This window comes from Danio aesculapii, chromosome 1 (assembly GCF_903798145.1).
Source record: "Danio aesculapii chromosome 1, fDanAes4.1, whole genome shotgun sequence".
Lineage (NCBI taxonomy): Eukaryota > Metazoa > Chordata > Actinopteri > Cypriniformes > Danionidae > Danio > Danio aesculapii.
Window position 1 is genome coordinate 40,025,950 of NC_079435.1, and position 25,165 is coordinate 40,051,114.

The 25,165-nt window shown below is 37.5% G+C and overlaps 1 protein-coding gene across 1 annotated transcript in view; it reads left to right on the top strand.

The window, feature by feature from the left end:
- The window catches only part of tll1 (tolloid-like 1), a 97,456-nt gene extending 74,179 nt beyond the window's left edge, over positions 1 to 23,277 (top strand). Inside the window, exons 19-22 of the mRNA XM_056460356.1 lie at positions 11,073 to 11,200; positions 13,935 to 14,148; positions 14,760 to 15,010; positions 16,918 to 23,277. Of these exons, the coding sequence (XP_056316331.1) occupies positions 11,073 to 11,200; positions 13,935 to 14,148; positions 14,760 to 15,010; positions 16,918 to 17,052 (728 nt within the window). The 3' untranslated portion in view covers positions 17,053 to 23,277. The remainder of the gene's footprint in view (positions 1 to 11,072; positions 11,201 to 13,934; positions 14,149 to 14,759; positions 15,011 to 16,917) is intronic.
- The last annotated feature ends 1,888 nt before the right edge of the window (positions 23,278 to 25,165 follow it).

Consider the following 25,165-nt stretch of genomic DNA (forward strand, 5'->3'; position numbering starts at 1 on the left):
ATGATAATACAATATTATGTTTGTTTTTAATAATATTTAGCAAAAAAGAATGGAATAAATGAAAGCTGTTGGAATATGAGTTGTTGGAAAGTATGTATAAGGTGTCGTTTATAAGTTCTGTGTTAAAGCTTAAAATACTGGAACACCAATAAAATAATTTCGAACAACATAATTATTAATTATAAAGAAAGTTCTAAATTTAAAATTTCTAAGTTAGATCCACTTTTGGACGTTGTTACCATATGGCAACATATCATAAAGTACCTTAAAAAAGAAATTTTTCCTAAATTTTTTAAAGAACTTCATGTTAAGCCAATTTTAGAAAAGAAAAACAGTCAAATATTTTTATAGATTTATCATAATGCGTGTGGTACACTGAAAAAAGTGTTGCATGCAAAACTGTTGCAAACAATTTATTTGTGTTGAATTTAAACAAACAAATTAAATTTAATACTATTCAACTTAACTTGTTTGTTTAAATTCAGCCCAAATAAATTGTTTACAACCACTTAACGTAAAAAAATTGAGTAAATCCAAGGAATCATATTTGAATATTTTTTTTCAGTGTAGAGGGTTAAGGCAGGGCCATATTGATCGTTACACTTTTCCCCGTTCAAAACTATACGAGTGACATGTTGTTGTGTATTCTATAGTCTTTGCCCTTACTAGTCTTGTACCTTTGTCTTTTTGTCAGATTTTCACATATATCTTTGCTTCAATTGATGTTGTAATTTCCCCATATAACTGCTTGCTTTGGTTCATGGCTAATTACATTATAAACAAGTACTTTTAAAAAATCCTTCATTCATTTTCTTTTCGGCTTAGTCCCTTTAATAATCCGCGATCGCCACAGCGGAATGAACCGCCAACTTATCCAGCACATGTTTTACGCAGCGGATGCCCTTCCAGCCGCAACCCATCTCTGGGAAACATCCATACACACTCACTCACACTCATACACTACGGACAATTTAGCCTTCCCAATTCACCTGTAACACATATCTTTGGACTGTGGGGGAAACCGGGGCACCTGGAGGAAACCCACGCGAACGCAGGGAGAACATGCAAACTCCACACAGAAACGCCAACTGACCCAGCCGAGGCTCGAACCAGCGACCTTCTTGCTGTGAGGTGACAGCTCTACCTACTGCACCCCTGCGTCGCCCGACTTTTAAAAATCCCAATGGAAAAAAGAATGGGATAAAAACATCCAGAACCAACACTGGTTAGATACGTGTGAGCGCTTTGTTGAGTGCGTTTACACATACTGTACATGCACATTTCCAAACCAGTTATGCTTAATAAGCTGATATGTGTACAGTTGTCCCTTGCCATAACGTAGTTCACCTTTGGCAGTCTCGCAGTTTCACCATTTTTTTTGTGCAATTTGACATGTTTTTTTTAACAGTGCATTGTGTTCTGCGTCTTGATTGACTGTAGACCATTGTCAATCAATCTCCTCCGTGCCGTGTCTCCTGTACAGTACAGAATTCGTTCAGCTTGCCAAATTGACATAAATCTTTGATCGCTAGCAGTGTGTCTCTGAAGTGCTGTACTGTATGTTTGGAAGTTTTCTCCCCAACAAACCCTATAATCTCGACGAAACATTCTGCGCCATCAAAGACATCCACAGTAGCACCCAAATGGCAGAGGAAGATGCTAACCATTGCTCAAAAAGTTGGACTTCTGGACATGCTAAAGGAAGAAAGAAGTTGCTGGAGTGTTAAAACAAGAGAGAAAAGTGTGAAAATGTTAATGAGAAAATAGTGTAGTGAGGGGTTTTACAGCCTTAAAACATCTATAAAAATTGAAAAACATAAACTGTGTGGATTTGTGGATTTCACCTATTTTGTGATATTCTTTAAAACATAACTCCCGCGATTATGGAGGGACCACTGTAATGTCATGTAAACGTGTTACCTTTTATTGGTTAAAGCTTTAAAAAATGGCTTAAACAAAATCTGATCAAAACAGGTAGTTTTTGCCCAATACCCAGATTCATGTTGCATTTAAATGCATTTATCAGTGTTCTAGCGGTTTATTTATGAGTGCATGACTGATTGTACATGCGAGGTACACATCAAACATAGAACTAAGAGTAGGAAACATCATGGCTATCAATCTTTATTCGTAAATTGCATCAAGACAACCTGCTCCTACCAGTCCTTACTGTAGACATGTATTCAGCATGATCAGGCACTTCTAGACACACTCTGACCCTTTCCTGTCTAAATATGTAAAGTAATGTATTTTGTATTTATATAGCGCATTTATCGTGCATGGCCATACACCCATCCACACCACCACCAGTGTGCAGCATCCACTTGGATGATGCAACGCAGCCACAGGACAATGGCACCAGTGCACTTACCACATACCAGCTATAGGGTGGAGAGAGAGTGATAAAGCCAATTCTGTGGATGGGAATGATTGGGAGGCCGTAATGAATAAGGGCCGATGGTGGAAATTTAGCCAGGACACTGGGTCTACACCCCTACTCTTTACGACAAATGCCATAAGATTTTTAATGACCACAGAGAGTCAGGACCTCAGTTTAACGTCTCATCCAAAAGATGGCGCCCACTCAGTGAAGCGTCCCCTTCACTACACTGGGAGATTAGGACTCACACGGACCTCAGGTTGAGTGTTCTCTGCTGACCTTACTAACACCACTTCCAACAGCAACCTAGTTTTTTCATGTGGTCGCCCATCCAGTTACTGACCAGGCTTAGCACTGCATAGTTTCAACGAGTAACCAGTTTTGGGCTGCAGGGTGATATGGCTGTGGCCATAAAAACTAATGCAAAAAATCATGTTGTAAACTCATACAGTTGATGCAGAATCATCAAAACTAAAAAATGTAGTCTGCGGCAATAGCCTAATGGTTAAGTGCACCAACGTATAGCGACATGGTGCTCACAGCGACCTGAGTTCGATTCCCGGCTCAAGATCCTTTGTCAACACCCCCCCCCCCTCTCTCTCTCTGCTCCCAGTACTTTCCTGTCTGTAACCGTCACTATCCTTTCACAATTAAAGGTGAAAACCTCCTAAAAAAAGATTTAAAAATATAAAACCTCATGAAAACCCCTTAGATTCTCATGAAAACATGGTTTTCTGCGTAGCTGGTTTGCTGGTTACACTTAAAAAGCAATTTCTGAAATTCAGTTCAGTTCACCTTTATTTCTATAGCGCTTATACAATGTAGATTGTGTCAAAGCAGCTTCACATGAAAGATCATTGTAAATTGAAACAGTGTAGTTCAGTTTTCAGTGTTTAAGTTCAGTTCAGTTTAGTTCAGTTCAGTGTGGTTTAACAATCACTACTGAGAGTCCAAACACTGAAGAACAAATCCATCGTTGCGCAGCTCTACAGATCCTGAACCATGCAAGCCAGTGGCGACAGCAGCGAGGAAAAATCTTCACCAATTGGCGAAAGTGAAGAATTAAAAAACCTCCGGAGAAACCAGGCTCAGTTGGGCACAACCATTTTTCCACTGGCCAAACGTCTTGTGCAGAGCTGCAGTCAAGGCGCTGGAGGCTGGATGCTGGACCTCTCTGGACAGACTTGTCTGTCCTGGGAGCATCACAAGAATCAGTCTCATGCTCTCCATTCCTCCATGACCACCACAGTAGCTGCTCAGGATACAGCCTGGTCCAGGATATGGAAACCTTGGGATCATCTCGTTGCAGGTCTTGGATCGAATCAGTGGTGCTGCATAAAATAAAAAATAATCTGAAATTTGATTGTTCTCCACGTAATTTTGTGCATGTAAATGCTCTCACTGATTTATATTTGTTTTTGTCACAGAGGAAGGAATCTGATATAATTTTAAATATGACCATGACAATTGCTTCTCATTTCACAATGAAATGTTTTATCAACCTGTCACAATAAAAATAATGGAGGCTTTGAAGAAATTTGGTTATGAAGAATGAAGCATAAAACCTCTCTGGAGCCAATAATAAACGTACAGTGCACAACAAAACATGCTTGATCATTCTCATGTGAAGAGACCATTCACATGAGGTCTTAAAGGCACAGAAGCACAACAACCCTTTTTATAGAGTGAGAAATGGGTCAGATCTTTAAAACCATTTAGTCTAATGATGTTATGACAAAACAGTGCATTTGAGCTATGGATAGCTAGAGCGGCTTTATAAATACAATAGTGTGACTGAACGTGAAAGTGTTAAAGTAAACTTTGACACAGTTGTCCTCCAGATCTCTGCACATGTTGAAGCGTTTAGATGGTCTGTTATAGTCAAACAGTGTCTCCCACTAAACCTCGCCTTTCATACGAGCACTGTCAGCTTTCACTGCAGCTCTGCCCTGCAGGCCTTTTAACATTTTTGTGGGCTTTGGAACATTTAAAGCAGCGTGTGTGTGTGTGTGTGTGTGCGTGTGTATGTGTGTGTGTGTTTCTCTTTGAAAAGAAAAACAGCTAGACCTGAGGAGAGGAGGATAGAGATATTACCCTTTAAGCTCTAGAGTCAGGGTCAGGAAGTTAAACCAGCGGCATCCTGGGATACACACACACTCACACACACGCACACACACACACATGCTCAGTCTTTACTGTCTCTTCAGAGCTTGCTCACTGACTCTGATTTTAAACATCTGGAGTTTCACAAAGCTTCAAAGTCTTAATTCTGCTTCTGTTTTCATTTTCCTTTGTGTGTCCGGAAGATGCATATCTCTTAAAAGCTTCTCAGTACAAGCTTTACTAGTTGCTTATTAGTGCATTTGCTCAAGAACATTAGCATAACAAAGTCAAGAGGGCTCTGTGGTATCTAATGAGTCTGTTGAAGTTTGTTATTTGTGAAGTCACGTTTAGTCTAAGAGAGACAGCGCAGCACAGATTGCCTGTAGGCTCATATAACTTACTTAGAGGATATAGAGTATGACCTAGAAACACACACACACACACACACACACACACACACACACACACACACGTGCGTTTAACTCACCGTACTGTATGTTTTCATTCAAATACACATGCATACATGCAAATAAACATAATTTTAAGCTGATGCATCAGTGTTTGAGAAGCATGTGTGCATGTGTGTGTGAACAACAGTATACTGAAAAAACTTTGTTCACTAATGCACACTGACCTGAATTTGATAGGGAAGAATAGAAGCTTAACCAGACTTAGTGCTCTTGTGTGTGCATGTCTGTACTGGTTTATGTGGTTTACAAGGACAAGTTGTACATTGACTTGGGTATGACTGGGGCCTCCCATTTTTTCTATTTCTGCTTAGAATTTTTTATGCGGAATGATTTTAGGAGTATAATAACTAAAAACTTAATATATGAAATCAAAAAATAATACATTTTTAACTTTTATTGAATATTCACAATGCAAATCCAATTAGATACACTTATTTGGTAAACAAAGCAAGTCTCTCGTATCTACTAAAAGACAGAAAATATTACTTTACAAACTGTATTGTTCATAAATCATATAAACATTTTTATTACTATTATTATATCACAATAATATTAGTGAATTTAATTTACTACTGCAGATATCTGTGCACGCAGATTCCGTGTTGGCCTAGGTATGACCTAGGTAATGCAGTATTGAGGTGGTTTATGAGGACATGCCATTTAAAATACTTAAATAAAGGGCCATAACATAACCATTTCCAGATTCTAAGAGCTCTCGGGTAAAAAATTATTCTTACAAACATATTTTTGTCGCATGTTAGCAGACCACTGTAATCCACACATGTGGATCCACATGCGAGCTGTGCTCTCGTCGTGTGAAAATGGAAATAAAGCCTTCATTGATTGACGACCACATGTCTTCGAACAATTCTTCTACTATTTGTTTGAATTACGGTTGGCAACACAACGTGGCGTCTCTCTAAACACTATAACAGGTTAAAAGAGTCTCCGAAGCTATATCATTCATATTAATGAAGTTGCATCTTAGATACAATAGACACAATAGAGCGTGCTGATTGGTTCGAACCAAGTCTTTCTCATGAATTAATGCTGAAAACTCAAGGGACACTGCTCGCTGCAGAGCCATTTGAGCTCCAGCGAGGGGGAGCTTGAGCTCTCGCTCCTCCTGTAAGCTGTTTTAATGCGTACACCCACCCCACCCCTAACCCCAACCCCTAGTGACATCACTCGTAGAAAAAGTGCAAGGAAGGAGGAGCTGGAGCTCAAGCTCCCCCTTGCTGGAGCTCTGCTCTGCCCAAGTGGCTCTGCAGTGAGCACCACTTGAGAACTCAAGGATGTCACTTTACAGACAGCTAAACTATATATATATGACTATATATATATGACTGTCAACATCTCAAAAAATGTGTTTTGGTATTTTGTGTCCCTTTAAATCTTACTTAACAGGGTCTTTTGACATTCAAAATTTGCCACAGGTTTCCTGTGAGGGTTGGCTTTTTAGGGTTAAGGTAAAGGAGAAAAAATATAGTAAAAAAATAAATGTGATAATTAAAAAAGGTAAAATAAAATGTGAGAAGTTATGATATAAAATGAAAAAAATAGCGTTCTAGGTCACTAATCAAATAAACTAATTTTTGTCATTATGTGAAATAATTTGTACAAAAGGTTGTACAAAAATTTGGGGCTTCCATTGAAGCACAAGATTTTAAGATTCCTAAATCATGCCGAAGAAGATTATCAGCAGGTTTTATACAACTTAAAGAGTTCCTGCAGTTTGAGTGGTTCTGTAATTGAAGCATAAGTAAAAAAGCCAGGATTATTTATAACGCACACTTCATGTATTGTCTTAATCCAAAGTGTTTTACTTTGAAATAAAATAAAATCAAAGTTAATAAAAAACAGCAATCAAAAAGGTTCATCAAATGTAAAAAATATGGCTTAAATTGAACTGTGCAATGTGGTAAACAGCACAGAAACAGTACTAAACCTAATATAATAGTGTACATTCATCTGTTCAACTAGTGGTCTCAGACTTCCGGATCCCACTTGATTGTATGTGGAGACAGAGTATGTTAGATTTTTCTTAGTCATTTATATTAGAAAACACTTAGTGAAGGAGGTGCACACACACTCTAACACACACTCTGTAGAGTTTTGGTGAAAATGTTTGTCTGACCTGGTTCCTCAGGGTCACAGCAGGTTAACTGACAGCATGGATCTAGCTTTAATCATTTGTCCGTGCGCATACACACTCATTCCCACATCTACACACGTAGGATTTTGCCAAAGGATTTTGAATATTCTCAAGTGAATGAGGATAATGTAAAGAAGTCCAGTTTCTTGTGAGAGAGATCTTCAGTGGCTTAGTCTCAGGTAAACATACTAAAGGTTAAGCATTCAGTAATAGTCTTTCTGTGATTTGAACACCTCCTAACCAGGGCAGAGTTCAAAGTATGTTTATCTACTGCTCATTTGACCTAATCCATATGTGACATAACTTTGTTTTGACTTACAATGGACTCACATATCCACAGTTGATAACATAAAAAATTTATCAGTGGAATAAATAAGGAGACAGTCTAATTTTTAAGTTTTTGTGGAATTCTGATTTATAGTTTATTATTTTGTTTTATTCTGTAATCTACTGATACAATTTCTTGTAAATTTTATATAAAAATGTCATAAGAAATGCAATATGTTTATATTAATTTGTAGACAACAGAAAACCAATGACACAGCACTTAACCAAGCCTTGAGCTTCTGCAGACTTTTGTCTGTATGTCTGACATGGAGTATTTAAAGCTATTTCCACATTTAAATGACAAAATATGAGATTCTGTATAAAATGTCTACCCCACATGCAATTTAGCATTGCTTGACATTGCAGCCCTCCATTATAAATATGTATTCAAACAATCATCTACAAATGAAAAGTGAGACTGCTATATTTAACAAATGCTTAGTTGCAGTCTCTGGTTAGTGTGAAACCACAACACACTAACAAACATTGCTCTGCACGTTATGAGAGGATGATGATTTGATTCTAAACATGTGTGAACTGAAGTTAGCATTTGCTAACAATAACCAATTGAAGCAAACACAATCATAAAAATTACTTACACCTTTCTGGCAAATTGTAAGTACAGTTACATCCTTTATAAACACATTTTATGTAAGTCCAGCATCGTATTGCAAGAGTTCGTAAAGCAGACCAGCAAAAAATGTTTTGCACACACTATCAAGTTTTCAGTAAAATAAAGTTTTGCCTCTTTTGAAGCTGGTATTCTGTGTGAGGACACCTGTGAGGGGACCAAAACGAAAGGCACCATAAAATTCTTTGCTATTTGTTTACTTAAATGGGTGGGTAAAGAGAAGAGTCCATAGTTTGCTTGGAGACGGACACATGTAAACAACTGGCTAGTCACATCTAAATTGGCGCAGAATTAAAACAGGCCAATTATGACAAATAAATACACTCTGACAATAAATAAAATATAGCAGCATATTTTCTTTTTCAATTTGTCTGAGCTAGCAGACAAAGCAGAACCCTAACTAAACACAAACATCTACAAAAGTTAATTTTTCATTCAATGTGACCTTTAAGTAATAATATTTATGTTAAATATTAAGATTTTACTCAAACACAAAAGTAATAAATCCAGTAATTCCACAAAAACTGCGAATCAAGCACCCTCTTGTTCTGTTTCTTTAATTAGAGTATTTTATGTTATATTATGCATATGAAAGTAAAGCTAGCTAAAGTTGCTGCTGGAGTGTTTCTAATATAATGAAGGAGTGATGGCACATCTGACATCTTTCACTCTTTTGACTGGTTCAGTCAAACTCTTAAAAATGATTCCTCTTTTGGAAAATCATTGAATTGCTATAGTATATCCTCTTGTTAAGTCTGACATCAGATAGCAACATTTACATTAACCTGGAAATAAACCTTCTAGACTATAAGCATGCGTAGTGGATTATTGATTGTGCTGTTGGAGCAAATAAGAATGCAAAAATTGCATTTGTTGTAGTTTCCATTCACTACTATAGACATTTACCCAGACTTCCACTTCTGAAAACCTTGCAAATGCGAAAAGGGTCTGACATGCGGCTAAAGGATTGATGGTGTACACTGTAAAACCAGAAAGTAATGTTGATTAAAACTGTTTGAGGAAACCGATTGCGGCAAACCATTTAAGTTTTGAAGCCAAATGGTTTGAGTACTGTAATCTTATATATATATATATATATATATATATATATATATATATATATATATATATATATATATATATATATATATATATATATATATATATATATATATATATATATATATATATATATATATATATATATATATATACATATATACATACACTCACGGGCCACTGTCTGCACATCCATGATGCAAATTTCTCATTCCACCATCATCACAAAGGTGCTCTATTGGATTGAGATCTGGTGACTATGGAGGCCATTTAAGTACTGTGAACTCATTGTCATCTTCAAGAAATCAGTCTGAGATGATTTGCACTTTATGACATTGCGTGTTATCTTGCTCGAAGTAGCCATCAGAAGATTGTTACACTGTGGTCATAAAGGGATGGATATGGTTAGCAACAATAATCAGGTAGCATGTGGCGTTGACACGATGATTGGTACTAATGGGCCCAAAGTGTGCCAAGAAAATATCCAGCACACCATTACACCACCACCACCAGCCTGAACCGGTGATACAAGGCAGGATAGATCCGTGCTTTTATGTTGTTGATGGCAAATTCTGACCCTACCATCTGAATGTCAGCAGAAATTGAGACTTATCAGACCAGGCAATGTTTTTCCAAACTTGATTGTCCAATTTTGGTGAGCCTATGCGAATTTTAGCCTCAGTTTCCTGTTCTTAGCCGACAGGAGTGGCAGTGGTCTTCTGCTGCTGTAGCCCATCCACCTCAAGGTTGGACATGTTGTGCGTTCAGAGATGCTCTGCTGCATACCTCGGTTTTAGCGAGTGGTTATTTGAGTTACTGTTGCTTTTCAATAGACTCAAACCAGTCTGGCCATTCTCCTCTGACCTTTGACATCAACAAGGCATTTACGCCCCCAGAACTGCCGCTCACTGGATATTTTCTCTTTTTTGGACCATTCTCTGTAAACCCTAGAGATGGTTGTGCGTGAAAATCCCAGTAGATAACCAGTTTCTGAAATACTCAACAACCTGAAACCTTGTTCAACCAATGGTACTGAAATACCAACAACCATGCCACATTCAAAGTGGCTTAAATCACCTTGCTTCCCTATTCTGATGCTCAGTTTGAACTGCCGCTGATCGTCTTGACCATAAATGCATTCAGTTGCTGACATGATTGGCTGATTAGCAATTTGCGTTAACAAGCAGTTGGACAGGTGTACCTAATAATGTGGTCAGCAAATGTATATTGAGCCATATACAGGTATATTATTTGTGTGTATATCATTAAACATTTAGATTATAAGCTCAGTTGTCAAATCGGTATGTGTTTAGTTAATAGAATGAATTGAGTCCAAACAACTATATATCATACCTGCCAACATTTGTCTCTGAAAATCCAGGAGACCGGGAGGTCACTGAATAACACTGTTGAGAACCGGGATAGGATGCAGCAGGTTTTGGGTGGCCGCTGCGATCGGGTACTGTACCAAAGTTGGCAACCCAGGGGCATTTACAGACTGTACCAAAAAAAGGTGGTGGTGGTGGTGGTGGTGGGGGGGGGGGGGGGGGGTATGCTAGGAGTGTTGGCTGGTATGCTATATACTGTAGCTACTCAAATGGTTTAGTATTGCTTTTAACATTAGAGAATTTAACACAAAAAAAATGTATTCATTCGTAACTCATTCAGTTTGAGTTTTGCTTCATATAATCAGTTTATGAGTTACCATAACTCTTTTCATTAAGTCAAAGTAACTTTGTTTTAAATCCTAAGTTAAATTTAACTTATTTTATTTAGTGATTTTCACAGTTAGGTTTTACAGTGTAGGAAAAGTAAGATTAAAAAAATAGATAAGTATATGAGTACCTATATATGAGTGGGTAAACCATTGTCTGTACTTTCACTCACATGCTGTTATTGTCCTGCATTACTAATAATCTTTACCCTGTTTTCTCCATATATTTTCAGCTGAGTGTGAGCACAAAATCCACAGCACGACTGGAACCATCAGCAGTCCAAACTGGCCTGACAAATACCCCAGCAGAAAAGAGTGCACATGGGACATCACCGCAACCCCTGGTCACCGCGTCAAAATTGTGAGTTTTTATATACACCTGCGCTGTACAGTTGCATCTGGTAAAAAAACAACCTACACGAGACACGCTCAGAAAACAAGCACACAAACCTCTGCCGTTAGTGACCCGAGCAGACACATAAACATACATGTAATCCTATTGTGGTCCTCTCACGTTTAAAGACAAATAATCTCACATCACACACATTCCCACTCACATAAACAGGCGTGCATGTATAATCTCCTCTCAGACAAACACGTGGATGTGCAAACACTTACACATGCATCAAGACCTGTCCGCCTCTATATTACATGCACATTTAAATACTTTCACAAACCCACATTCGATAAAAGCACCCCAAGACATCTAATAAATAAAGGCTTGATCAAGTGTCCTCTTGCTCATACAGTATTTCACCATTTTAGCATATAAGTATGAAAGCATGACAGTTTTTTAGAGTGACTTCAGTGTTTCCCGCTGTTTTCTGGACCTGACTTCTGAGTCCTCTCATGTGAAATGATTCTAAATGAGCCTTATTCTCTCAGAAAGCAAGGGAAGTCACTAAAGGAGACTTTTATTGTTTGTTTGAATGAGGTTGAAATGTTTTGGGGATTGCTTGTTTTAAGGTCCATTAGAATGAATATATCATTCTGACATTACCGTTTGAAGTGTTCATTATAAATTTGGAGAGTAACTTTATCAGTATGGTCGCTCAGTGACAGCTGGCTTTTTATGTAATGCTGATGTTGTTAGCACAATGAGTTTAATACATGTAATTGAAGCTCATGCAGTGGGTCAGGGATTTGTGAATGATCCAGCACAGCCTAGTTTAAAGTTTTCATTGCTGCAAGCCATTTCACTAACTCTGGCTGTCTTGGCAAGGCTCACAAAGTATTGATTTTCAATGTACCTTCCACAGTTGTTTCCAGTATTGAAACACCTATTTTTAACTCATCCTCACTGTGCCATCTTTGTGAATTAAATAGCTTGACATTTTTAGACCAAAGTCTTTGAAAATAAAGATTAATGAGGATTACATTTTAGTGACATGCGCAATAATTTGCACATTTAATTGAACTGATATTGTATTACATTTATTTAATTATTTAAATAAAATAAAACAGTTGTATATATAGTAATATACAGTGGGGGAGAAAGTATTCAACACGTGATGTTTTTTTTTCTGGGAGAAATATTCTAAAGGAGCTGTTGACATGGAATTGAGCCAGGTTTTGGTAAAAACCCAAACAATACAAACATAAAAATAAAACAAAACAAAAAATTCTAAGAAATGAGTTATGTGTAATAACAGTGGAATGACACAAGGAGAAAGTACTGAACTACTAAAAATGTATTCGTTTATCAAATCTGATCTTTAATTTTTATTTTTTATTGGATTCAAGTGAGGTGTTTGGCTGGGTCGTTCTACAATTTGATTTTCTTTCTCTAAAAGTATTTGAGAGTTTCCTTGGCTGAGTTTTGAACCATTCTCTTGCTGAAATGTCCACCCTGGTTTCATCATCCTGAAAATGTAGATGGACTAAAGCAGCTGATTTACAATGACGAAAGACAGAGGGTTGCTGAAGAACTACTAAGAGATTTCAGCTGCTGTCTGGGCTTTCACTACCTTCCTACACCTCCCTTTCTTTATGTGTTCAACACTTTTTACCTGTGCAATTTCATTTTTTACACATAACTTAATTTGTAAACTAATTAATATATTTTTCTTTGCATATATCAGGGTGTCCTCGGGGACTTAAAAAGTATTAAAAGTTGATAAATCAATGTAGATAAATTTAAGACCCTTAAAAAGTATTAAAAAGTCTTAAATACTATTTTGCAAGGTATTAAATTTTATATAATTTTTGATTATGCAGTGTATGGTTGTATGCTAACATTTGCCTGAATTAAATCTGCGACTATCAGGATGCTGTGTAGTTTATGAAATCAAGAAAATCCTGCTAGATTTGACATCATGCTGTTTGTTTACAACTAAGGCAACACCATTATTTCTGCAGTTCTATAGGCGCCAAGCTGCTGAATTAGCTAGATTTAATTGATTTTTATTCAGTATATGAATAATGTTTTAGTTTTGGATTAGTTTCTTACAGTATTATTTAGTAAATATACCATAAGTTAAAAAATCTCACCAGTGTTTTGGGTTGAAACCTAAAGTGGTTATAAAGTCTTAAAATGTATGGAAAGAGTCTTAAAAAGGTATTGAATTTCACTCTCTGATTCCTGTATTTACTCTGATATATGGATGTCTTTGGTTGTTACCAACATCCGGTGAAATTTACAAGTCAACAGCACCTTTAGAAATATGTTTTCTGAGAAAAATGGTGACGTGTTCAATACTTATTTCCCCTACTGTATTTGTATATTGAGGCAAAAGTCGTTATTTCAGTCATTGGTGTGATTCATACTAATATGTTGATCTGGTGCTTAAAAATGTATCTTATTATTGAAAGCAATTGCACTGCTTAATATTTTGTGGAATCTCTGATATACTGTTATAAACAGTACAAATATAAAACCATTTACTTAATTGCTTAAATGAGCTTAAATTGCATGAGCAATTAATAGAAAAACAGAATGCCATTATAAAAACATGTGATTGTATCTTATGAATGAGCTTTCAGCTAAAGAGATTAAACAAGATAAATATTTTCTTACTGTTTGGTTAGAATTTATGTCAGTGGTTATTTCTCACCTATTAATTATTTTTTCCTCTGCCTTCTTTTTCTCTTTCCAGTCTTTTAATGAATTTGAGATTGAGCAGCACCAGGAATGCGCATATGATCACCTGGAGGCCTTTGACGGTGATTCAGACAAGACTCCCATCCTGAGTCGTCTGTGTGGCAATAAGATTCCTGAACCACTCATATCCACTGGAAACAAGATGTATCTGCGCTTCATCTCTGATGCCTCAGTTCAACGGAAAGGCTTTCAGGCCACTCATTCCACCGGTAACCAACATGTTTTTCATTTACTTGAATTTCCGTTATTATTCACAAGCATTACACTTAGATTAGATATGATTCAACTTTATACCAGCAATGCTCAGTTCATGCTTGCAGTTTAACAGAGCCCTCTAGTGGACATTTTCTGCATCACATGTTGATCACAGTCTCTAAAAGGTTGCCTCAAGTGTCGTGAAATCTTGTACAATTTTAAAGCTAAATCTCCGATGGTGTGACTGTCTCAACCTTAGTTTAATAAATTACAACTCTTTTATATTATAGAAAGTACATTTTAAAATAATTAATAAATACTTCAAATGCTATAAATGCTAGCGCTCCAGTTTTTTTCGTCCTGAATGTTTACAAACATTTTAATTCGTCTATATGAAGATAGGTGTGCAACAATGAAGATAAACCACTCTCACACGGTGGTTTGTATATTATTAAAACTCGTATTTCAAAATTTTAATATCACACCATAGGTTGTGACCCCTTTTATTTTCTCAAATATCAGACTTCAAACCAAATAAATATCCAACATAAAACAATTGTCTCAAACACCATTGTTACTTTTTATACTGCCTATTTGTCAATTACTCATATACATCTGTTTGTAGAATGTGGTGGGAGGCTAAAAGCAGAAGCACGACAGAAGAACCTGTATTCTCATGCTCAGTTTGGAGATAATAACTACCCTGGACACACCGACTGCGAGTGGCTCATAGCGGCAGAGTCGGGTTATGGCATCGAACTCACTTTCACCACCTTTGAGGTAGAAGAAGAGGCCGACTGCGGGTACGATTACATCGAACTTTACGATGGCTACGACACTGGAGCGCACAAAATCGGACGCTTCTGTGGATCTGGGGTATGAACATTGTGTGAATGTGTGTTAGTGTGTTTTGCAGCGACAGTCCAAAATCTTTGTTGTTTTGTCCCTCAGCTATTTTCATTAAGTGAATTTAATCATTAGCTAATGAGCTCATAAGCTAATTTCGAGAGGATCACATGCTTATGACTGACCACGGCTGGTCCTGCATTAGATAACATATGATTCACCAATCAGATGAATAACCAGAGTTTCTTACCTCTGTTGTCTTCGTCTTGAAGAATCTCCCCTTCCACCCCTACTCCTCCTCCCTTTTCCTTGATAGGGCTTTCCTGGATAGGCACTGTTACCTCACAGCAAGAATGTCACTGGTTCAAGTCCTTAATAGGCCAGTCGACGTTTCTGTGCAGAGTCTACATGTTATCCTCATGCTTGCTTGGGTTTCCACCAGGTTCCCAGGTTTCCTCCCATCGTCCAAAGACATGCGACAAGTGAATTGACTGTAACAAATTGGCACCATAGTCAGCAGTATATCTCTCCACAGCAATCCGTAATTTGGCATTAGCCTTGGCTTAAATAAGCAGGAGAGTTCTTGAAATCTACCTGAGCTTAAACTCCCCTCTCACCCAGCAGACGGGTAGGAGCCCTGGGGTCCGAGAATCTTATGAACTCAGGGACAGCATGCCAAACTCACTTTATAATCAATCATCAGCTAAGTGCAAAAATAAATATGTATTATCAATATGCAAATATGCAATATGTATTATCATAGCGCTGGGCAATATGACAGAAAAATCTCATATCAAGGTATTAGTCATCTAATTTCTGTGAAATTTCTGTAAATTCAATCAATTAAGAGTGTATTGATATTGTAAATGGCTGTTCTTTTTACATTTTAAAGTATATACTCAGAAAAGTACTCTGTAATCTGATCAGATTTCTCACTTTATTTAGAACTTCAGGGCAAATGTTTGATTAATAATGTAGAACTATCAAATATTAAACACTTTCCATAAACGAATGACTACAGGTCCAACATATAAATAAAAATATCGCTAAACAAAATGCAGACATTGTAAAAAAGATAGCATTTTAAAGATGGCAAATTCCCACGATGCTGTTTTTCATGATTCTGTCTGCATCTCTATAATGGTGTAATATGCACTGATATAAATTATGAAAAATGATTACTATAAACAATGTATTTTGTGACACCACAATATAAACAGTAGAGCAAAATATGAAACAAAAGATTTTGTCCCTACAATATATACAGTGCTCAGCATATATAATTACACCCCTCACAAATCTATCTTTTAAATTCATATTTTTAATAAGTTATACAATATTATATTTGTGCATACACATTAGATTAGTCAGTACTGAAGCCAAATCTGGAGCTTATCTAACAAGATAACTTACAATAATGGTCTAAAATCTAGTACACACCAGTTTAAATGTTAAAAAAAAAATATTAAATACAAATTAAAAAAAGGAAACATCAAGAGAAACAAAAAAATGTAAAAATTTTGTAGGAATTTTGTAGGTTGTAATTTGTTTTTGATATTTTTTACTTGAATTTAATTGTATTATCTTTCAATTTCTAAATATGTTTGGTGACTAAAATATGATTTTAATAAATATATCTGTTTATTAAATCTGTTTTGTTTAAATGCACCAGAATACATTGCCTATATTCACTGAGAAATGGATAAAAATATTCATTTTCAAAATGGGGTGTACTCAATTATGCTGAGCACTGTATCATCACATTGCACAGCCCTGTAAATTATCCCCATTTTTTAACTTACTAATTTTATACTTATTGAACTAGAACTAACTAGAATATCAGCTCATCATGTGTGTTTGTGGTGAATTTAGCATGTTCAAATCTCATATAGCTTCTTGCATTTCTCCCGCTGACGACTCTCTTTGTCTCTGTTTAGCCCCGTGAGGAGCTTTACTCTGCTGGCGATGCCGTGTTGATCCATTTTCACTCTGACGACACCATCAGTAAGAAAGGCTTCCACATCCGCTACACTAGCACAAAGTTTCAGGAGGCGCTACACACACGCAAGTAACATTTGAGAGACTGAAGACAGGGATAAAATGAGGAGAAAAAGACTCCAGCAAACTATTGCGATTGATTCATTTCAATCAAAGACCCTGCCGTTATGTGTTTCCTGCATTGGATTTGCCTCTTTATGTTCAGCCACTACAGAAGTGCTGTCATATTGACCCTAAACACCAATCAGCTGCTCTTATGTGTGGGATTGCTCCGCCCGCTGGAGTGGTGTCTTGCGCTCTCTGACTGGAGCAGTGCAGTGAAAACTCACACACACACACACAAACACACACAATCACACACAAAAAAACTTTCTTGTTGGCTGTCCATTCTTCACACATAGAGTTGCACACTGAAACTAAGGGACACTGATAATAAGACATTTAAGTAACTGCTATTGAACAGGTGTGTGTGTCGCTCTGGACAGCATGGACAGTTTGGCTGCTGACGCCACACCACACTGTACCTCAGCTAAAAATGTGTGTGTGTATTTGGATGTGTGTGTTTGAAAGAAAAACAAAGAGAGAAAGAGAGAGAGAGGCCTTCAAATACCAGCCTGAACTCATTCAAATGTTTTTTTTAATTGTGGTTGTAAAATTCTTCTGTTATTATTCTGTTAGCTTTATGGCAAAACCCATTTTCTTTCCATCAAAAGTGAAAAGTAAATATGTAGCCATTTTTAACAATAAGCTTCCTTACATATATGTAGACCATTGTTTATGTCAGCGGAGACAGACATCATTTGTCAGTGATTCGAACTATTAAGGTAGAGGGTCTTATTCACTAAGTATCTGCACGCATCAATTGGTGTGTGAAATTTCCATCTAAGGCTCACTCTGAAAATGTACCTCTACATACATTTCTGGAGATCGCCAAATACATCCCATGAGCTATGTTTTTTCGCAGTTTCGTTTTTCTCGAATCCATCAGAGACTGCTGTGTATGCTTTTTGAGATCTCAAATTTCTCTCGCGAGTGCCATTCGCACCTGCAGTTCGCGCGTAAATCCACCAGAGGCCGCCCAACCAAAAGTGTTTTCAAAAGCACAGATTGACCCGCCCACCCACTTCCCTAAACCCAACCGACAAATTTACAAAGCAATTCAGAAAAAGAAAAGCCCTCATCTGATTTGTACCCACGTTTTACCGCATTCTCATCCTGTTATTTACTTGTTTATATAGATTTTTAGGTTCTGTTTTTGTCTTACCTGCTTTCTGGAACCTTTTCTCACTGGACTCTAGTGGACAAACTGGTAACAGCCGGAAAGCCGTCCATATGTAAGCGGTCAGCTGGTACGCGTGAATAGGAATAGTGTCATACCGCCCCGTAGCGTTCATTTAAAAAATGAAATGCAGCCATGTGTACTTCTGGCTACATAATTCTTAAATCTCCAGAAATGTATATAGAGCCACGTTTTCAGAATGAGCCTATGTTGGAAATTTCACAAATCACATATACTGTGTTTTGTACTAAAATTTATTCTAAATTCCAAAAAGGAATGACTGAAACCACACATCTGCAAGTCACATGCTCTGGGTGGCCTTATGATTGTAAGATCAAGTCTTATACATCAATACATTTCATCATATTCTTTTTGCCTCTGGGACACACATCAAGTTCCCTTTTCATTAAACTATGACACATTTGTCCCCATATGAACATACGCACACCCCACTTAACATAAATACAGATTGAAAGAATACTAGGCTACGTTTACACTGCAGGCAAATGTTGTCCATCTGTTTTTGTCATGAGAGTGTAAAGAGCCCAAACAGCATGGAATCTAATCTTTTCAATTTTGACTATGCCGCTTTTAAATGTGGTATTAAATCAGATACAGATCTGATGTTCTGAAATTCGACTGCAGTATGAACTCATGTGAATACTGAATTCATGTGACTTTTACATCACTTTTGATCGACACATGTCATTATTCTGTACTGGTTTGTGCTGCAAACATCCTCTACTCCCAGCGGTATAGCAGAATAGCACACATGGCAAATACTTGACCAAACATGAAGGTTGCTCATTTTGAATATTTTTTGAATGAGAGCCGCTGCTTGCTAATTAAACATTATCCGTCAACTTGTAACAAAAAAAAGATTGTCCAGTTAGATTTAAAATACCACTATAATTGCAATTTGCATATATTAAAAGAATAAAATACATAGGCCTACATGAAATGGCTATATTTCACTTAAATAATTTATTTACAACATCAAATGCAACAAGTTTAAGGCTCTTTTTAAACCTTTTTTTTTGTTGTTAAGGACAAAATCCTTCAATATGCTGGTAGGCAACGTTTCAGTTTCACTTTGATGAGATTTGACTGGATACAGCCTATGCTGTTTATAAGAAAATAAAATGAATTAACAGTAGGCTAGGTTATCAGACTCTGCAAAGTGAAAACAATGGATGCTTTTTACATTTTCGGGTTTCTCGGTAGTGGATGTATAAACTTAGAGTGCAGTGAATCAGAGAGTACAACAAAACATTTTTTTACAACCCTATTTGCTGAAATAATGACAAACCCCCCCCCCCCCACAATGGTGTTATCAAGACTTTCAGAAAAAAGGAAAAAAATTGTGTGCGACTGATGACGGCTAATTTAGTCTCAGCCCCATAGACGCTGCATTAGAAACATCTCGCATAAGCAGTCATTCGTTTTTTATTGTAATTTGATGCAAAGATGATATAATACATTCATAAATGCATGTTAATGTTCATACTTTTTTTTTTTTAAATCTAGATATTAAAAACTTATATTATAATTTCCATATAATTTTTAACGCTAGGTGTGTGCTCTGCCTTTACAGTTCAGTCTGCTCATTAATTCTTGATGAGTTCACAACACACCTGTGGTTCACAACACACAGTGGTGGTTAACAACAAATAATCACAAAGTGACAAATTTCGGGAGGAGCACGCTCAGAAGTTTCAGTATCAAATACGTCATTGACAATTGTTCTATTATTCAATCAGTTCTTGACCAAACCCCTATATATACCAAAGCTGTCTTACCTGCAGCATCTTATGACTTTAGCATCCCTCCACCACCTTGTCACCTCACCTCTTAAGCATTACAATTCTGGGGGGAGCATTCTGCGGCCGGGCTAGATACTTCGCTCAAATCCCAATTCCTCTCTGTTTCCTGATAAGAGGAATAACTCGAGTTGGGGTGTCTTCCCCCAGCTCAGAGCCCGCCAAATACGCTTTATTCTGAAACTATTGCAAGTGTGAACTCGTGAAAAAACGTATTTTAGGTTTCAAACACTGAAATGCACATTAGCACGAGAAAAACAACCTTTTACAGAAATATTCATAAAAAACACAACGGTTGACTGTGAAAAACATAAACATAATCTGACCGTAGTATGAATGGTTATGTAGCTTTTAAATAATTTTCGATCAACACATGTCATTATTCTGTACTGGTTTGTGCTGTAGACATCCTCTTCTCCCCAGCGGTATAGTGGAATAGCACACTGGGCAAATACTATTATCCAAAATTTAAGGTTGCTCATTTTGAATATTTGCGTTATTCACTTCATACAGAATACAAATTGTGTGCATAATTAGACATTTTGTGCTGTGCATATTGGTACTTTTGCGCATGCGGGTCAGTTTAGGACCATGATCTGTGCACATTGTAAAACTGATATTGGCCACATTTTGAACAACAGTGTGAACAGCTAAAAAATCTGATCTGAAAAAAAAATCCGATTTGAATCCGAAGTCTCTCAGTGTGAACGTAGCTTTAGTAACACTACTGATGAACAAATATTAAAAAGCAGTCCCAAACTAGTTTTTATAGATTCAATAAAATGAGTAGTGGTTGTTTAACAGCAAGTTACATACTGGTCATTTCTTTTGCTCTCGTGATGCATCACTACACCTGTGCATGCTGTTGAAGAGTATTGTGAACACAGTAACAGCTGACAGCTTGGGAACGTTTGTTCGACTTTTGAATAGTTTTTATTTCTTTACAAAGAACAAAAATGTTATTTTTCGGTTACTTTATTAATATGACTAAAATGATTTTCATGTAAGACATCCCAGCAGGCACACAACACCATAAGACATTAATATTAGGTTAGATTTAGGTCATGACGTCAGGTGACCAAAATTCAATGTCTAGCCAGCGTCTTAGGACAACGTTATTTTGACGTCCAATAACGACGTCAAATTACATTGATATTTGGTTGATCTTGGGTTGTGTTGGAAAATGACCAAAATCCAACATCTGATAGATGTCATAGTAGTAATGTCCACACAACGTCAAGGTGTAACATGATTAGACATTGATTTTAGGTTGATTTTAAGTTGGACGTCGGACATTGATGTCAGCCTGACGTTGGGTTCTGATGTAAACCAGATTTTCATTTCCAAACAAAATCCAATGTCCCCGACGTTGGGGTACAACATCAATATGGCATCATGTTGATGTCCTGTGCCTGCAGGGATTACACACTATGCTTAGCCCATATTTTTGAAATTTTACTTGGCAAGCTCTTGTAAGCAGCTGGATTTTACTGTAGGCAATCGAGCACCGGTTGCTGCTCTTGTCTGGCCACCTTCTGCATTTCCACTATTGAAAATAGACACTCACATCTGCTGCATTGTGTCTCAAATGGCCTTTTGGAAAAAAAAAATTTTCTCAAGCACAAAGGAACCATGTCTAAAAGGAGCTATCAACAGCTTTCACAAACACCTTTCAAAATCAAAAAGCGTACAAGAACACTCTGCAACCCACCAGTTGAGAAACACCAGCCTAATATATATTGTACAGTTATCTAGAGGTCTGTAATCTGAGTCTGCATTAATGGAGTTTGAGCGGAGATCTGGCTCCTCTAGAGTCATTTGTTTGCTCATAGTTATGAAAGGCTGATCAAATACCTTTTATATAGAGATGGTTTGGGTGTCTTATGAAAGTGACTAAACTCCAAAGTCATTAACATACACAATTAGTCCATTTTATTAGAAGTTTCGTTTAAAAATCGTGCAATGTGAATTTTAGTGAATGAGACCCAGTGTCTTGTGCTTCGTTCATGAAGAGGCCCACAGGGAATCTAGAAGCCATTCACAACACCTTGTGTGTTCACTTACCAAACACCAGTAATTGAATACAACATTTGATCATGCTATGAAAGTGTAATGCTATTTCACAATTGCATTCCCAAGATTGTATTCAAATAGTTAGATTCCATCTGGGCCTGTTCCTGACTTCCACAAAGCATGTGAATTTGTTTGATCACAGAAAATGATCTAATTTGACTGTTGAAGAAATCAGTGGTTTTCTTAATTTTCCAGTAAAGCCTCATGAAGAAATGAAAAGGAAATGATGTCATAAAGCCTTGCATAATATGTCTGTTACAGCTGTGACTATAACCACCTTAACCCTGTGCGCTTTATATGCACTTAACACAGAAAGACTGGAACTGTGTGCTCTCCAATCATGCAAATACCAATGAAGATGACAAACTGAGCTCAGACAAACACGACGGATACAGACTCATCACAAGGGAACGTTCTTTGTTGCTATATTGTTGCTATATTCCCAATGACGAGTTTTCCCAGCTTGGAAAGAAGTCGCTGTTGAAGGGAAAATCCTACGGTGCTATTCGGTGTCTCGAAGCAAACGACAGATCCCATGAAGCAATGCTCCAGCCATTCAGTGAATGCGTTGGTGCAGTTGAGAGGCAACGTCGAGATGACGACTTCGCTCAACTAAAACACTGACAAACACATTCTCACAGCATTGACAGCACTAGTGTTGTGGAGGAACAATTATTGCCTTAGAACCAAAATGTACATTCTTGCACATGGTGATGTTTCTGTAGATAATGATGTTTTTGTTTTCAAATTATTATTATATTTTATTTGATATTAAGTTTAAAGAACTTGAACCTTTATGTTTAAAAAAAAAGATCTTTAAATGGACTGACCTGAAACCGTCCCCTTTTGCCACGCGCACACACACACAGATACGTTTTAATGCTTTAAATTCTGTCAGACTGTGATGTATGTGTGCATCTGTTGGTCACAGGTCATGTGACTCTGTTCTGACTCATGTGAGTATTTCTGTATGTGCCAAGCTCCTGTTGATTCCACTCTAGATGAATTACGATGTATGAAAATGTGAAACATGATTTATTCAACTGTTTTAGCATCATCCCAATGACTCTTCAAAGAAGGACTCTTCATTCTCAAACAGTGATTAAACTCATGTCAGGTCAATTAAAAATGTGCTGTCATTCATTCTTTCTCGTTCATTAGACTCTTTACTGTCTTTGCCCTTTTCTTTGGAGTGGAAATGTTTCTTTTTCTCTCAAAGGTCAATAATAGACACTTTCTGGACACCTGATACACCAGTTGTGTTTCAGATATCTAATCAGCCAATCAAATGGCGGCAATGGTCAAGCTGAACATCAGAATGGGCAAGGAAGGTTATATTAGGGACAGAACATGTTGGTGTCAGTATTTCAGAAACTGCTAATTTAGTGAGAGTTGTATGCACTATCATATGCTAGGTTTACAGGTCCAAAATAAGAGGAAATATCCAGTAAGCAGGTGTATTGTGTGAAAGAAAACACCTATGCCAGAGGTCAGAAGAACATGGCTAGATTAGAAGTGCAACTTTCAATTCATTCAAAATATTCATTCATTATTTTTCCTTCTGCTTATTTCTCTATTTATTAAGGGTCACCACAGGGGAATGAACCTCCAACTATTCCGGTATATGTTTTGAGCAGCTATTGCCCTTCCAGCCGCAGCCTAGTATTGGGAAACACCCATACACTCTCACATTCACACTCATACACTATGGCCAAATTTGTCTACCCAATTTACCTATACCGCTTGTCTTTGGACTGTGGGGGAAACCGAAGCACCCAGAGAAAACCCATGTGAACACGGGGAGAACATGCAAACTCCACACAGAAATGCTAACTGGCCGAGCAGGGTCTCTGTGGACTGCAAGACAGGGGTGTAACTTGTAGTATGTTAGAGACGTAACTTGAAGTTATGAAGATCCACATATAAAAGAATATGTTGTCCGCAAGATGGCGCTGTACATCAGTTATTAACATATGCAGCAGGAGTGTCCAAACTCGGTCCTGGAGGGCCGGTGTCCTGCATATTTTAGTTCCAACCCCAATTAAACACAAATGAACCAGCTAATCAAGCTCTTTCTGGGTACAATAAACTTCCAGGGAGATGTGTTGAAGGAAGTTGGAGCTGCAGGACACCAGCCCTCCAGGACCGAGTTTGGACAGCCGTGGTCTGCACCTACTCCACATCACCCAAAACCCAACCATCACACTTATACCTGTCACACATCACCTGTTACACATCACAGTCTATACCTACCCCAACTGTAAACCCAAGCATTATCGTTATTAACATCTACACCTTCTCCAAACCTAAACTCAACCATCATAGTTATTAACGTCTACACCTTCCCCAAACCTAGTTATTAATGTCTACACCCTCCCCAACCCTTAACCCAATCATCATGGTCATTAACATCTACACCTTCCCCAAACCTAAACCCAACCATCATAGTTATCAGTGTCTACACCTTCCCCAACCCTAAGCCCAACCATCATTATGAACGTCTACACCTTGCCCAACCCTAAACCCAACCATCATCATTATTAACTAACAGCCGCAAGTTACAGAGGCCTTCATACTTAATGTGCTCGCCATTATTTGCAACCCCAGGGGGCGACGCCAATTTGACCAACTGTCATGACAAAACGGATGAAGAAGTCAGCGAGTTGCATGGTGAAGTTGGTAAATGAATGAATGTAATAATATATCAAATGAATAGGTTGTGGATAAATTTGGAGAAAACTCATGGAAACATTTGGTGAAAATCTTGTCTGTTAAGTATTTCCACCTTCTTGCCAACAATATCTTGTTGTGACATCTCGCATGGTTCAATGGGATATTGATAATTGATGAAAGTTACGCCTTTTCATCTTACTAAAAGTTACACCCCTTCATGTTACGTCCCCCGTCTTGCAGTCCGCAGACAGATACACTTGAACTAGCCCAGCCGGGACTCCGCAATCTTCTTGCTGTGAGGTGACAGTGCTAACCACTGAGCCACCATGTTGCCTGTAACTC